This window comes from Macaca fascicularis, chromosome 11 (assembly GCF_037993035.2).
Source record: "Macaca fascicularis isolate 582-1 chromosome 11, T2T-MFA8v1.1".
Lineage (NCBI taxonomy): Eukaryota > Metazoa > Chordata > Mammalia > Primates > Cercopithecidae > Macaca > Macaca fascicularis.
In genome coordinates this window covers 12114535-12129113 of record NC_088385.1, presented here as the reverse complement: position 1 = coordinate 12129113, position 14579 = coordinate 12114535, and the positions used below count along the sequence as shown (strand labels likewise).

The following is a 14579-nucleotide window of genomic DNA, read 5'->3' as shown; positions in this document are numbered from 1 at the left end:
TCAAGAAACATTTGCAGAGTAAGAGTTGCTGAGTCAAAGAATATGCAAATCTTAAAGGCTTTGATGTGTATTACGAAATTGCCGTGAGAAAGGTTATCCACATTCTGTTTTCTCTAGGACTGTATGTGTTCCTGTTTCCATACAGTCACAATAATACTGAGTAGTATTAACTTTTTTTTTTTTTTTTTTTTGAGACAGAGTCTCACTGTGTCACCCAGGTTGGAGTGCATGATCTTGGCTCACTGCAACCTCCACCTCGCGGGTTCAAGTGATTCTCCTGTCTCAGCCTCCCAAGTAGTTGGGACTATAGGCAACCACCACTATGCCCAGCTAATTTTTTTTTTTTCTTTAAATTTTCAGTAGAGACAGGTTTCACTATGTTGACCAGGCTGGTCTTGAACTCCTAACCTCGTGATCCGCCCACCTGAACCTCCCAAAGTGCTGGGATTACAGGCGTGAGCCACCGTGACTGGCCAAGTTTATTGCTTTTCTATTGATACTGTTCTCATACCTGTGTTCCCAACTACACCTTAACTGAATAATAAAAGAAAATAAGGACATTAAATGAGAACAGGAATTGGAATGAAACCAGAAAAAAAGGGAGGAGTTCAAAATATGTTCTGAGAGCTTTACCATTATGAATACTCAGCTCTGGTTTTCCCCCAAAACTGGCTGAACCAGTACAGATGTTCCGGGGAGAAACAAGTTTAAAGAAGTGAATAGTGGCCCTACCCTGGTCCACCAGCTAAGCCAGCGGTTAGAGAAGGAGGAACACGGTCCTCCTGTGTCCCAGGTGCCAGGAGGTGATTGACTACAGCATCAGTCATCGCTGCACACCCTACCTGGAATTCGTATATAAAGCTACGCAGAGCGGATCTCTGGTCCCGACCCTGGAAAATCTGTCTCACCCACAAAGATGTGGGCTCATCTCCTTCTAGGAATGTTGGCCCTATTGCCAGCCATTGCAGAAGAACTTCCGTGAGTGCTTGGTGTCAGAATTGGTTTATTAGGGCAGTGGCTTCTTTGCCGAACTTTCTCAAACATTTATATGGAGATGGGGAGATACACTTTGGTTTATCTTAATTTCCTCCTCCTTTTTTCTCTTCTTTGCTTCCACGGATCCTTTACCCAGAGAGGAAGGCTGAGGGATGAAGAGGAAGCCTTAAAAAAGAGAAATATTAAAACGTACCCTGTTTTCTGAAATAGGCCTGATTTCCTCCTTGGTGCTTTCGGCGTGTGTTCTCGGTGAGGGCCTCCTGATGGTAGAAGTTTAAGACTGTGCACTGCGTTGTTGTTTCTCTGCTTCTTGTAGAAAATGAGCTGCATAAGGAAGGCAGGGGCTTGGTCTGTCTAATTCACTGCTACGTGCTGAGCGCTTAGGAGAGTGCTTAATTTTTCCTGACGTGAATGAATCATTATTGCCCTGAAATCCTTCTGTTCCTTTCATAGAAACTACCTGGTGACATTACCAGCCCAGCTAAACTTCCCCTCCGTTCAGAAGGTTTGTTTGGATCTGAGCCCTGGGTACTGTGATGTTAAATTCACGGTTACTCTGGAGACCAAGGACAAGACCCAGAAGTTGCTAGAACACTCTGGATTGAAGAAGAGGCACTTACATTGTATCTCCTTTCTTGTAAGCACAGACTCAGCCCTAACTCGAATCCCTTACTTGCCTGTTCTCCTTTGCTCTAACTCTAATCCCTTACTTGCCTATTCTTCTCTCTAGGCTCAATATAATCTACTTTAAGCATAATTTGTGTTTTCCTTTGCCATGGCCTCTAAACCTATTTTTTGTCAACCTCAATCCCCGGCTATAACTCACCCACAATTTCCTTGACCTTGGATTTCTCCCTTTAGTTCCTGATCTTAATTCTTCCTCCTGGTAATTTGTTTTATGTCTCTGTCCTTGCTACCCCCATCTAACGCAACTCCTTCCTTTTACTCACTGTTGGGTTGAGACCAGTTGATTCTGTTCCCCCAATCCCTTACTCCGCCCCAGAAGTCCCCTTTCTTGGTCAGGTACCACCTCCTGCTGGTGGCACAGAAGAAGTGGCCACAATCCGGGTGTCAGGAGTTGGAAATAACATCAGCTTTGAGGAGAAGAAAAAGGTTCTAATTCAGAGACAGGGGAGTGGCACCTTCGTACAGACTGACAAACCTATCTACACCCCAGGGCAGCAAGGTAAGAATCACATATTTGGGGTTTGACTGAAAACTGGGGAAACCGCTGTGCACAGGGGTAAAGAGGGCATTTGTGGTTTGATAGGAGGCTTAAGAAACAAGGAGTGCAGAAGAGAGGAAAATCTGGGGGATTAAGTATTACAGGTGTTGAATACATGCTGCGTTACACAAGCAAGAGAAGTAGGTGGGGGTTGCTACTGTGTGTGTGTATCTAAATCAAAAGTACACATTTCTTCTGGAATAGAATTTGGCAAGTATAATTGGGTTGCTGGGCCTTGCAACAAGCTGCTTGTAAATGGCTAAGAAAGCACTGAGGGCATTTGGCTTGAGCTACTGGTTTTTTTTTGTTTTTTGTTTTTTTGTATTTGTTCATTCTTCCTTACAGGGGCACTTCATTCTGAGATTTCAAAGTCAGGCGCCCTGAAGAGAAACTATGTTTGGATTTGTTGTTGTTTTTTTTTAATTTAAAATTTTTGTGGGTACATAGCTGGTGTATATATATTTATGGGGTAGATGAGACATTTTGATACACACATGCAATGTGTAATCATTACATCAGGGTACACGTGTATCCATCACCTCAAGCATTTATCATTTCCTTGTATTACAAACACTCCAATTATACTCTTATTAATTTTTAAATGTGCAATAAATTATTGTTGACTGTAGTCACCCTATTGTGCTAAAAACTACAAGATTTCTAGATCTTATTCATTCTATCTAACTATATTTTTGTACCCATTAACCATTCCCACCCCACCCCTCACCCTGCCCACCACTACTCTTCCCAGCATTTGGTAACTATCGTTCTGTTCTCTCTCTCTTTAAATTTTTTTTTTCCTTTTACCTTATTTTTTCCACACACTTGAAAATTATCATTCTTTTCTCTATCTCCAAGAGTTCAATTGTTTTAATTTTTAGCTCCCACAAATAAGTGAGAACATGCAAAATTTGTCTTTCTGTGTCTGGTTTATTTTACTTAACATAATGACCTCCTGTTCCATTCATGCTGTTGCAAAGGACGGGGTCTCATTCTTTTTTATGGGTGAATAGTACTCCATTATGTATGTGTACCACATTTTTAATACATTTTTTATCATCTGTTCATAGACACTTAGTTGCTTCCATATCTTGGCTATTGTGAAAACTGATGCAATAAACATGGGAGTGCAGACAGCTCTTTGATATACTGATTTCCTTTCTTTTGGATATATACTTAGCAGTGGGATTGCAGGATTATACAGAAGCTCTATTTTTAGTTTTTTTCAGAAACCTCCAAACTGTTCTCCATAGTGGTTGTCCTAATTTACATTCCTACCAACAATGTATGTGGGTTCTCTTTTCTCCGCATCCTCACCAGCATTTATTATTGTTTGTCTTTTGGAAAAGAACCATTTTAACTGGGAAGAGATAATATCTCATTGTAGTTTTGATTTACATTTCTCTGACAGTCAATGATTTGAGCACCTTTTTTATATACCTGTTTGCCATTTGTATGTCGTCTTTTGAGAAATGTCTATTCAGATCTTTTTGCCCATTCTTTAATCTAATTACTAGATGTTTTCCCATAGAACTGTTTGAGCTCCTTATATATTCTAGTTGTTAATCCCTTGTCAGATGGGCAGTGTGCAAATATTTTCTTTCATTCTGTGGGTTGTCTCTTTGTTGATTGTTTCCTTTGCTGTGCAGAAGTTTTTTAACTTGATGTGATCCTGTTTGTCCATTTTTGCTTTGGTTTCCTGTGATCCTTGGGTATTACTCAAGAAATCTTTGCCCAGACCAATGTTCTGGAGAGTTTCCCCAAGGTTTTCTTATATTATAATAGTTTCATAGATTGAGGTATTAGATTTAAATCTTTTATCCATTTTGACTTGATTTTTCTATATGGAGAGAGATGAGGGTCCTGTTTCATTCTTCTGCATATGGATATCCAGTTTTCCCAGCACCATTTATTGAACAGCCTGTCCTTTCTCCAGTGTATACTCTTGTCACCTTTATAAAAAATGAGTTCACTGTAGACGTGTGGATTTGTTTCTGGGTTCTCTATTCTGTTCCATTGGTCTATGTGTTTGTTTTTATTCCAGTACCATGTGGTTTTGGTTACTATAGCTTTGCAGTATAATTTGAAGTCACATAATGTGATTCTTCCAGTTTTGTTCTTTTTGTTCAGAATAGATTTGGCTATTTTAGGTCTTTTGTGGTTCCATAAAAATTTTACAATTTTTTTTTTTTTTTTTTTTTTTTTGAGACGGAGTCTCGCTGTGTCCCCCAGGCTGGAGTGCAGTGGCCGGATCTCAGCTTGCTGCAAGCTCCACCTCCCAGGTTTACGCCATTCTCCTGCCTCAGCCTCCCGAGTAGCTGGGACTACAGGTGCCCGCCACCTCGCCCAGCTAGTTTTTTTGTATTTTTTAGTAGAGACGGGGTTTCACCGTGTTAGCCAGGATGGTCTCAATCTCCTGACCTGGTGATCTGCCCGTCTCGGCCTCCCAAAGTGCTGGGATTATAGGCTTGAGCCACCGCGCCCGGCCTTACAATTGTTTTTAACAATATTCCTAAAATTTAGGTTGTAGAATTTCGGTGAAGAATGTCATTGGTATTCTGATAGGGATTGCATTGAATCTGTAGATTGCCTTAAGTCGTATGGACTTTTAACAATATCAATTATTCCAATCCAGAAACATGAAATCTTTTTTCATGTTTTTGTGCATCCTCTTCCATTTCTTTCATCAGTATTTTATAGTTTTTATTGTTGAGCTCTTTCACTTATTTGGTAAAGTTTATTCCTAGGTATTTTATATTATTTATAGCTATTGTAAATGGGATTATCTTTCTTAATTTATTTTGCAGATTGTTCCCTGTTGGCATATAGAAATGTTACTGAATGTTTTTTGTTTTTGAGACAGAGTCTCCCTCTGTTGCCCAGGCTCTGGAGTGCAGTGGTGGGATCACGGCTTACTGCAACCTCCGCCTCCTGGGTTCAAGCGATTCTTGTGCTTCAACATCCCAAGTAGCTGGGAGTACAGGGGTGCACCACCATGCCTGGCTAATTTTTGTTTTTGTTTGTTTTGTTTTTTTGAGATGGAGTCACATTCTGTTGCCCACGCTGGAATGTAATAAATGGCTGCTCACTGCAGCCTCTGCCTTCTGGGTTCAAGTGATTCTCCTGACTCAGCCTCCTGAGTAGCTGGGATTACAGGTGAGCACCACCATGCCTGGCTAATTTTTGTATTTTTAGTAGAGACAGGGTTTCGCCATGTTGGCCAGGCTGATCTCCAACTCCTGACCTCAAGTTATCCTCCCCACTCGGCCTCCCAGAGTGCTGGGATTACATGCGTAAGCCACCACGTCTATTGTTTTGCACTTTTAGGATTTTTTTATTTTAAATTCCTTGATGTTTTGGAGTTTGATTATTAAATGTCTTGAGGTAGACTCATTTGGGTTAAATCTGCTTGGTGTTCTATAATCTTCTTGTACTTAATATTGATATCTTTCTCAGTTGGGCTTGGTGGCTCATGCTTGTAATCCCAGCACTTTGGGAGGCTGAGGTGGGCAAATCACCTGAGGTGAGTAGTTCGAGACCAGCCTGGCCAACATGGCAAAACCCCGTCTCTACTAAAAATACCAAATTAGCCAAGCATGGTGGCCCATGCCTGTAATCCCAGCTACTGGGGAGGCTGAGGCAGGAGAATCACTTGAACCAGGGAAGTGGAGGTCACAGTGAGCCAAGAGCACACTACTGCACTCCAGCCTGGGCAACAGAGCAAGACTATCTCAAATAATAATAATAATAATATTGATATCTTTCTCTAGGTTTGGAAAGTTCTCTGTTATTTTCACTTTGAATAAACTTCCCATCTCATTTCTCTCTCTACTTCCTCTTTAAAGTCAATACCTCTTTTTTTTTTTTTTTTTTTGAGACGGAGTTTCACTCTTGTTTCCCAGGCTGGAGTGCAATGGCATGATCTCAGCTCACCGCAACCTCTGCCTCCCAGGTTCAAGTGATTCTCCTGCCTCAGCCTCCCGAGTAGCTGGGATTACAGGCCTGCACCACCATGCCTGGCTAATTTTGTATTTTTAGTAGAGACGGGGTTTCTCCATGTTGGCCAGGCTGGTCTTGAACTCCTGACCTCAGGTGATCCACCTGCCTCAGCTTTCCAAAGTGCTGGGATTACAGGTGTGAGTCACTGTGCCCGGCCAAAATTCAATACCTCTTAGATTTGCCCTTTTGAGGCTATTTTTATAGATCTTGTAGGCATGCTTCATTCCTTTTTCTTTTTTCTCCCCTGACTGGGTATTTTTATTTGTTTTGTTTTGAAAAGGAGTTTCACTCTATCGCCCAGGATGGAGTACAGTGGCGCAATCTCAGCTCACTACAACCTCCGTCTCTTGGGTTCAAGCAATTCTCCTGCCTCAGCCTCCCAAGTAGCTGGGATTACAGACACCTGACACCATGCCCAGCTAATTATTGTACTTTTAAGACAGGGTTTCACCATGTTGGCCAGGCTGGTCTCAAACTCCTAACCTCAGGTGATCCGCCTGCCTTGCCTCTGCCTCCCAAAGTGCTGGGTTACACATGTGAGCCACCACACGCAGCCCAATTTTTGTATTTTTAGTACAGATAGGGTTTCACTATGTTGGCCAGATTGGTCTTTTTTTTTTTTTTTTTTTTTTTGCTTTGCTTTTTGAGACAGGATCTCCCTCTGTCACCCAGGCGGGAGTGCAGTGGCGCGATCTTGGTTCACTGCAACCTCCACCTCCCGGGATTCTCCTGCCTCAGCCTCCTGAGTAGCTAGGATTACAGATGCGTGCCACTATGGCCCAGCTAATTTTTGTATTTTTAGTAGAGATGGGGTTTTGAGGCCAGGTTGGTCTCGAACTCCTGACTTCAGGTAATCTGCCCTCCCTGGTCTCCCAAAGTTTTGGGATTACAGGTGTGAGTCACCAGGTCCAGCCTGACTGTGTATTTCTAAAAAGCCTGTCTTCAAGTTTATTAATTCTTTCTTCTGCTTGATCTATTCTACTGTTAAGACACTCTAATGTGTTGGTCAGTATGTGAATTGATTTTTTTCAGCTCCACAATTTCTGCTAGATTTTTCAGTATTATTTCAATCTCTTTGTTAAATTTATCTGATAGGATTCTGAATTCCTTCTCTGTGTTATCTAAAACTTTGTTGAGTTTCCTCAAAACAGCTATTTTGAATTCTTGATCTGAAAGATCACTCTCTTTGTTTCTCCGAGATTGGTTGCTGGTGCCTTATTTAGTTCATCTGGTGAGGTAATTTTTTCCAAGATGGCCCCTTTTTTTTTTTTGAGACGGAGTCTCTCTCTGTCGCCCAGGCTGGAGTACAGTGGCGCGATCTCCGCTTACTGCAAGCTCCGCCTCCCGGGTTCACGCCATTCTCCTGCCTCAGCCTCCCGTGTAGCTGGGACTACAGGCGCCTGCCACCGCACCCGGCTACTTTTTTGTATTTTTTAGTAGAGACGGGGTTTCACCGTGTTAGCCAGGATGCTCTTGATCTCCTGACCTCGTGATCCGCCCGTCTTGGCCTCCCAAAGTGCTAGGATTACAGGCTTGAGCCACCGTGCCTGGCCTCCAAGATGGTCTTGATGTGGATGTTCATTGGTGTCTAAGCATTGAAGAGTTAGGTATTTATTGTAGTCTTTGTATTCTGGACTTGTTTGTACCTGTCCTTCTTGGGCAGACTTTCCAGGTATTTGAAGGGCCCTGGGTGTTGCAATCTAAGTTTCTGGACTCTGCAGTGCATCTGCATTAGGGAGGACCCCATGCTCAGTATCTCTGGCTCTTGAAGGCTCATAGAGGTACCTCCTTGATGGTCTTGGATAAGATCTGGAAGAATTCCAGATTACCAAGTGGAGATTCTTGTTCTGTTCCCTTACTTTCTCCAAAACAAACAGTTTCTCTCTTTGTGCTGAGCTGCCTGGAGAGAGGGGTGACACAAGCACCCCTGTGGCCACCAGTATTGGGACTGCATTGGGTCATATCTGAAGCCAGCACTGTCCTGTGTCTCACCCAAGGCCTGTGGTAACCAGTACCTGGCTACTGCCTATGTTTGCTCAAGGCCCTAGGGCTCTACCGTCAGCAGGTGACAAAGCCAGCCACGCTTGTTGTCCTCCCCTTCAGGGTGGTGAGTTCCCCATGACCCTGGGAAGGTCCAGAGATGTTATCTGCTAGCCAGGGCCTAGAGTCAGAAACCTGAGGAATCTACCTGGTGTTCTGTTCTACTGCAGCTGAGTTGACACCAAAGCCACAAGACAAAGTCCTTCCCACTCTTCCTTCCCCTTTCCACAGAGGAGTCTCTCCCTGTGGCCACCACTAACTACTCCAGGCCCACGACGAGTACTGCCCGGATACTTCTAGTGTTCTCTCGAGGCTCAAGGGCTCTTAGTCAGCTGGTGGTGATGGTGCCTGGCCTGGGACTCTTTTTTCAGAGCAGTAAGTGCTCGTCTGACCAACAGCAGGTCCAGAAATGCCATCCAAGGGCCACGGCCTGTAACTGGGGACCCCAAGGGCCTGCTTGGTACTCTACCCCACTGTGGCTGAGCTGCTACCTAAGCTACAAGCGAAGTCCCCTTGACTCTTCCCTCTCCTTTTCTCGAGTAGAAGGAGCCCCTCCCCATAGTCACCACAGCTGGGAACGTGCTGAACCACTGGAAGCCAGCGTGTCTCTGAGTCTCACCCAAGGTCCATGACAAGTACCGCGCAGCTATCACTGCTGACTATTCGGAGCCCCAGGGGCTAATCGGAACTCAGCTCCCAACTGCTGGGACGGGCAATTCACTGCTGGCTGAGGCTGGTCTAAATGCTCCCTCCATGGACGCTGGCTGAGTTCTGCCCTGTGTGCTTTCCCCTGTGATGCAGCAGCACTGAGTTCCAATGCCAAGTCCCACAGTCACTGAAGTGCTCTCCCTCCCCCAAGTTCATCGATTCTGTCTCTGTGCCACACAGTCACCGCTGGGGGATGGGGGCGGGGGGTGTATCAGCATTTCAAGTGTGTCTTTTCTACCCTCTTCAGTGCCTCTTTCAGTGATATGAAGTTAAAACCAGGCAGTGTGATCACTCACCTGATTTTTGGTTCTTCTGACGGTGCTGTTTCGTGTGGACAGTTGTTCAGTCTGGTGTTCCTGTGGGGCATGAGGAGGGTGGTCAGTGGAGGCTTCTATTCTGCCTCTTGCTCTGCCTCCTGAGCTCCAGGCCTGTGTTTGGGCTTTACCTCACTCTCAGAGTAGGTTTTGTAAAAAAGTAACACCTGTTGGGGTTTTGCTGACTCAGAGCACGTGTGAGGAAGGAGGAGGGATGGAGGAAAGATTCTGAGCACGAGGCCGGGTGCGGTGGCTCACGCCTACAATCCCAGCACTTTGGGAGGCCAAAGGCAGGTGGGTCACCTGAGGTCAGGAGTTCAAGACCAGCCTGACCAACATGGTGAAACCCCGTCTCTACAAAAATTAGCCGAGTGTGGTGGCGCCTGCCTGTGGTCCCAGCTACTCCGGAGGCTGGGTGACCCCAGGAGTTTGAGGCTGCAGTGAGCCATGGTTGTGCCACTGCACTCCAACCTGGGTGACAGAGTGAGACCCTGTTTCAAAAAAAAAAGGAAAATTCTGAGCCAGGAAACAGCCCCTTTGCTAACGATGCCTGTTCCCTTCCAGTGTATTTCCGCATTGTCACCATGGATAGCAACTTTGTTCCAGTGAATGACAAGGTGAGTTGGGAGGAGGAAAGGGAGTGGTGCAGACTGAGAGAATAGGGAAAAAGATGAGAGATTCTCTCCAAGGCGGAAGTCCTCTCAGCCTGGGTTTGGCAAGGCAAGGCCCTCTGGGTTGGAGACTGCTGTGCGTGTGGGACTGGAAGTGCTGGACTAGCCTCAGCAAGCTAGCCTAAATCAGCCTAGGAATAAGCAGAGGTAACCAGTTCTCAGCTTCAGTATCTACACATCAATCAGGTTCTTGAGAGATGGTTACTCTCCTTGTCATTTTATTTTATGTATTTGTTTATTTAGAGACAGAGTCTCGCTCTGTGGCCCAGGCTGGAGTGCAGTGGCGTGACCTCAGCTCACTATAACCTCCGCGTCCTGGGTTCAAGCAATTCTCCTGCCTCAGCCTCCTGGGTAGCTGGGATTACAGGCACGCGCCACCACACCTGGCTAATTTTTGTATTTTTAGTAAAAACAGGGTTACACCATGTTGGCCAGGCTGGTCTCAAACTCCTGACCTCAAGTGTTCCACCCACCTCGGCCTCCCAAAGTGCTGGGATTACAGACAAGAGCTGTAGCTCAGCCTCCTTTCATTTTAAGAGTTTTCACAAACTTCAAGAGCTTCTCTTCAGGACTGAAAAAAGTTTTGTTTTGTTTTGTTTTTGTTTTTGTTTTTTAAGGCAAAAAGGAGAATGTCCGCTTCCCCTCTGTTTCTATGAGGTAAAATAATTTACAAAATAGATAATTATCTTAAGGCAACATTAAATAAATATATGCCAAAGGTTAAAAGGTAGCAACATTTAGCGAATATTTGACTTTTCCTTGGGCTCCCCATCGCTAGAATCATAAGTCTTTTAATAGGTTTGATCTCAAGTTGGAACACGTGTCATTTCTACATGCTTCTGAGATACTTATCTCCCAGACACCTTGCTTTCTTTAGTAATGCCCTAACACGCTACTCTCTTTCCCAATATAGATTTCCTTTTAGTTCCTTCTTCCCATCACCTGTAGCTTTTCTTTTGTAGGAGTTCAGTATAATGTTGAGTACTTATTTCTTACTTTTTTTTTTTTTTTTTTTTAACATTTTAAGACAAGGTCTCATTCTGTCGCCTAGGCTGGAGTGCAGTGGCACAGTCATGGCTCCCTGCAGCTTTGACTCTGCCTCGGGTTCAAGTAATTTTCCCACCTCAGTCTCCCCAGTAGCTGGGACCACAGGTGTGCATTACCACACCTGGCTAATTATTTTATTTTTTGTAGAGATGGGGGTCTCACCTTGTTGCCCAGGCTGGTCTTGAATTCCTGGGCTCTCTCGCTTCAGTCTCCCAAAGTGTTGGGATTATAGGCCTGAGCCACCGCACCTGGTCTGAGTACTTATTTCTTAACAGACTGTTTTCTCTAGAGCTGCAACAAGGAAGTGCCGGGTTCAAAGTGTGGCCGGCAGCAGCACTATTTTAGACTCACTTACCCTCAGGGTTGATCTCATTCACCACCCCTGTTACGATATATTTCCTTTGCTCAAATGATGCGGGATTACTTCCAGGTGTTCTGATTTCCACAGTCAGGTTCTCTTTCTCTTGTAAAATTATTCCTTCCTCCCCGCTCTATTTCTCTAGCCAAGCCCTCCCTCCAAATTCAGTTGAAACACCGAGATTAACAAAAGGAATTTTACCAAGAAAGCTAGAATAAAAATTGTGTTTTTGTAACCACCCAATGGGTTCACCTTGCCTGCTGCTTAGACAGAGCCGATTTATCAAGACAGGGGAATTGCAATGAAGAATGAGTAACTCACGCAGAGCCAGCTGTGCGGGAGACTGGAGTTTTATTGTTACTTACATCAGTCTCCCTGAGCATTTGGAAATCAGAGTTTTTAAAGATAATTTGGCAGGTAGGGGCTTGGGAAGTGGGGAGTGCTGATTGGTCAGGTTGGAGATGGAGTCATAGATGGTCAAAGTGAGGTTTTCTTGCTGTCTTCCTCCTCCCGGGCGGGATGGCAGAACTGGTTGAGCCAGATTACTGGTCTGGGTGATGTCAGCTGATCCAGAATGCAGGGTCTGAAAACATCTCAGGCACTGATTTTAGGTTTTACTATAGTGATACTATCCCCAGGAGCAATTTGAGGACGTTCAGACTCTTGGAGCCGAGGCTGCATGATCCCTAAACTGTAATTTCTAATCTTGTAGCTAATTTGTTAGTCCTGCAAAGACAGACTGGACCCCAGGCAAGAAGGGGGTCTTATTGGGAAAGGGCTGTTATCAATTTTGTTTCAGAGTCAAACCATGAACTGAATTCCTTCCCAAAGTTAGTTTGGCCTACACCCAGGAATCCACAAGGACAGCTTCAAAGTTGGAAGCAAGATGGAGTTGGTTAGGTCTGACTTCTTTCACTTTCATAATTTCCTCAGTTATAATTTTGCAAAGGCGGCTTCAGTTCCTCCCTTTGGGTTTTATAATACCTTAATCTTAAGGTGTGGGCTCTGAAGATGGGAAAAGCCTGTCGATTGCTCTGGCTTCTTCCTGCTGATGGGGGGTGTAGTGGGGGTACCTAAGGTGAGACGAGTGGAATGGCTTAGAAGCAAGATAGTGTCGGTTAAGTCTGATTCCTTTGACTGTCATAATTTCCTCAGTTTTAATTTTGCAAAGTCAGTTTCATTTACACAGCACAATATTTTATCCCCAAACAAGTAAAGTAAGCCTGATATTAACTAACCCTGTCTAACTTGATTGCTGTACTCAGTTATTCAGAAACTCCAGGCAACTTTCAGTCGAAAATGCTATTTTCCTTTTTTTTTTTTTTTTTTTTTTTTTTTTTTTGAGACGGAGTTTCACTGTGTTGCCCAGGCTGGAGTGCAGTAGCGGGATCTCAGCTCACTGCAACCTCCACCTCCTGGGTTCAAAGGATTCTCCCGCCTCAGCCTCCCAAGTAGTTGGGTTTACAGGAACGTACCATCACATCTGGCTAATTTTGTATTTTTAGTAGAAATGTGGTTTTACCATGTTGGTCAGGCTGGTCTCAAACTCCTGACCTCACGTGATCTGCCCACCTCAGCCTCCCAAAGTGCTGGGATTACAGGCGTGAGCCACCATGACTGGTCTCAGAAATGCTACTTTCCTCGTGAAACACTTATTTTCTTCCAGAGCCTATTTCTGGCCAACTGATGTCTTTCCTGATTCTTGATCCCCTGTGTGAGAAAAGTACTTTGTTATCTAAGTGTTTTTTGTTGTTGTTTTGTCTTTTGTATTTGAGTCACTTTGTCGCCCAGGCTGGTGTGCAGTGGCATGATCTTGGTTCAAGCAACCTCCACTATCTGGATTCAAGTGATTCTCCTGCCTCAGCCTCCGGAGTAGCTGGAGTTACAGGTGTGTGGCACCATGTCCAGCTAATTTTTGTATTTTTAGTAGAGATGGGTTTTCACCATGTTGGCCAGGCTGGTCTTGAACTCCTGACCTCAGGTGATCCACCCTCCTCAGCCTCCCAAAGTGCTGGGATTACAGGTGTGAGCCACAGTGCCTGGCCTAAAGAAGTGTTTTTGTTTGTTTGTTTGTTTTTGTTTTGACTTTATGGAAATCTATAAGAATCTTAGTGATATTCTCTTCCTGATGTTTATATAGCCCAGGTTTGTGGAAGTCCTAGTTCATTTTGATCCTTATATCTCCTTATTTTTTGACTTTTTTTTTTTTTTTTGAAGAATTGCCATTATCCCTAATATCAAGGCTGATAATTGTATTTAGTGGTTCAGCTTCTTCACTGGTTGGCATCACATGGTACTTGGCCCAAGAATAAAAAAATCAAGCACTGTCTTGATTTCATTCTCTTCTTTCCAAGTTAGATCCTAACTGGTCTTCTCTTTTGAATACCTTTGCACTCTCTCTGAGTCCCTCTCCTGCTATTCACTAAATTCCAGCTTTCAATCTCACGCATCTTTTTAGCAACTACTGTCTTGAGGAAACTGATACGTGATTCTCCAATGGAACTATTACAAACAATTTTAAAAATAATTATTTGCATTGCTTGAAAGTAAGGTTCCTGGGCTGGGCACAGTGGCTCAACCTGTAATCCCAGCACTTTGGGAGGCCAAGGCAGGCAGATCGCCTGAGGTCAGGAGTTCGAGACCTGCCTGGCCAACATGGTGAAACCCCATCTCTACTAAAAAAAATACAAAAATTAGCCAGGTGTGGTGGTGGGCACCTGTAATCCCAGCTACTCAGGAGGCTGAGGCAGGAGAATCCTTTGAACCCGGGAGGCAGAGCTTGCAGTGAGCCGAGATCGCGCCACTGCACTCCAGCCTGGGTGTCACAGCAAGACTCCATCTCAAAAAAAAAAAAAAAAAAGGAAAGAAAGAAAGAAAAGAAAGTAAGGTTCCTGCCCACATGCATTTAGATGGTAAAGGAAGAGGCCAGGAGATGGTTGGCTACCAAGAAAAGGTTTAAACATTGGGGAACCCACTGGTGCTAATACTTCTTTTAGGCATGTTTTTTGTGCAAGAGCTCAGTCACAGGGCACTGAGACTGGTCTGATGCTCCAGTTCCTCAGATCTTTGGAGACTGGCAATTCCTTTGAGATTCCTGCCCCCACTCTTCCCCTCCTTCTGCCTTGTTTCCCTCCCGAGAAGTCTGTGCCCCCATTGTTATTCTTTTCAGGGCACAAAAGAGCCATTTAGAAAGGAAGAAATGAAGAAATGGGCAAGAGGGA

The 14579-nt window shown here is 44.4% G+C and overlaps 1 protein-coding gene across 3 annotated transcripts in view; it reads left to right on the top strand.

Annotated features, from left to right (window-relative positions):
* The first annotated feature begins 883 nt into the window (after positions 1-883).
* The window catches only part of A2ML1 (alpha-2-macroglobulin like 1), a 54318-nt gene continuing 40622 nt past the window's right edge, over positions 884-14579 (top strand). For 2 of the 3 annotated variants that reach the window (XM_065523744.1, XM_045364719.3), the window contains exons 1-2: positions 2041-2182; positions 9847-9899. In XM_065523744.1, the coding sequence (XP_065379816.1) occupies positions 9867-9899 (33 nt within the window). In that variant the 5' untranslated portion in view covers positions 2041-2182; positions 9847-9866. Of the gene's footprint in view, positions 979-1449; positions 1634-2019; positions 2183-9846; positions 9900-14579 lie in introns of those variants that run through there. The other variant, XM_005570054.4, reaches the window with a different exon arrangement.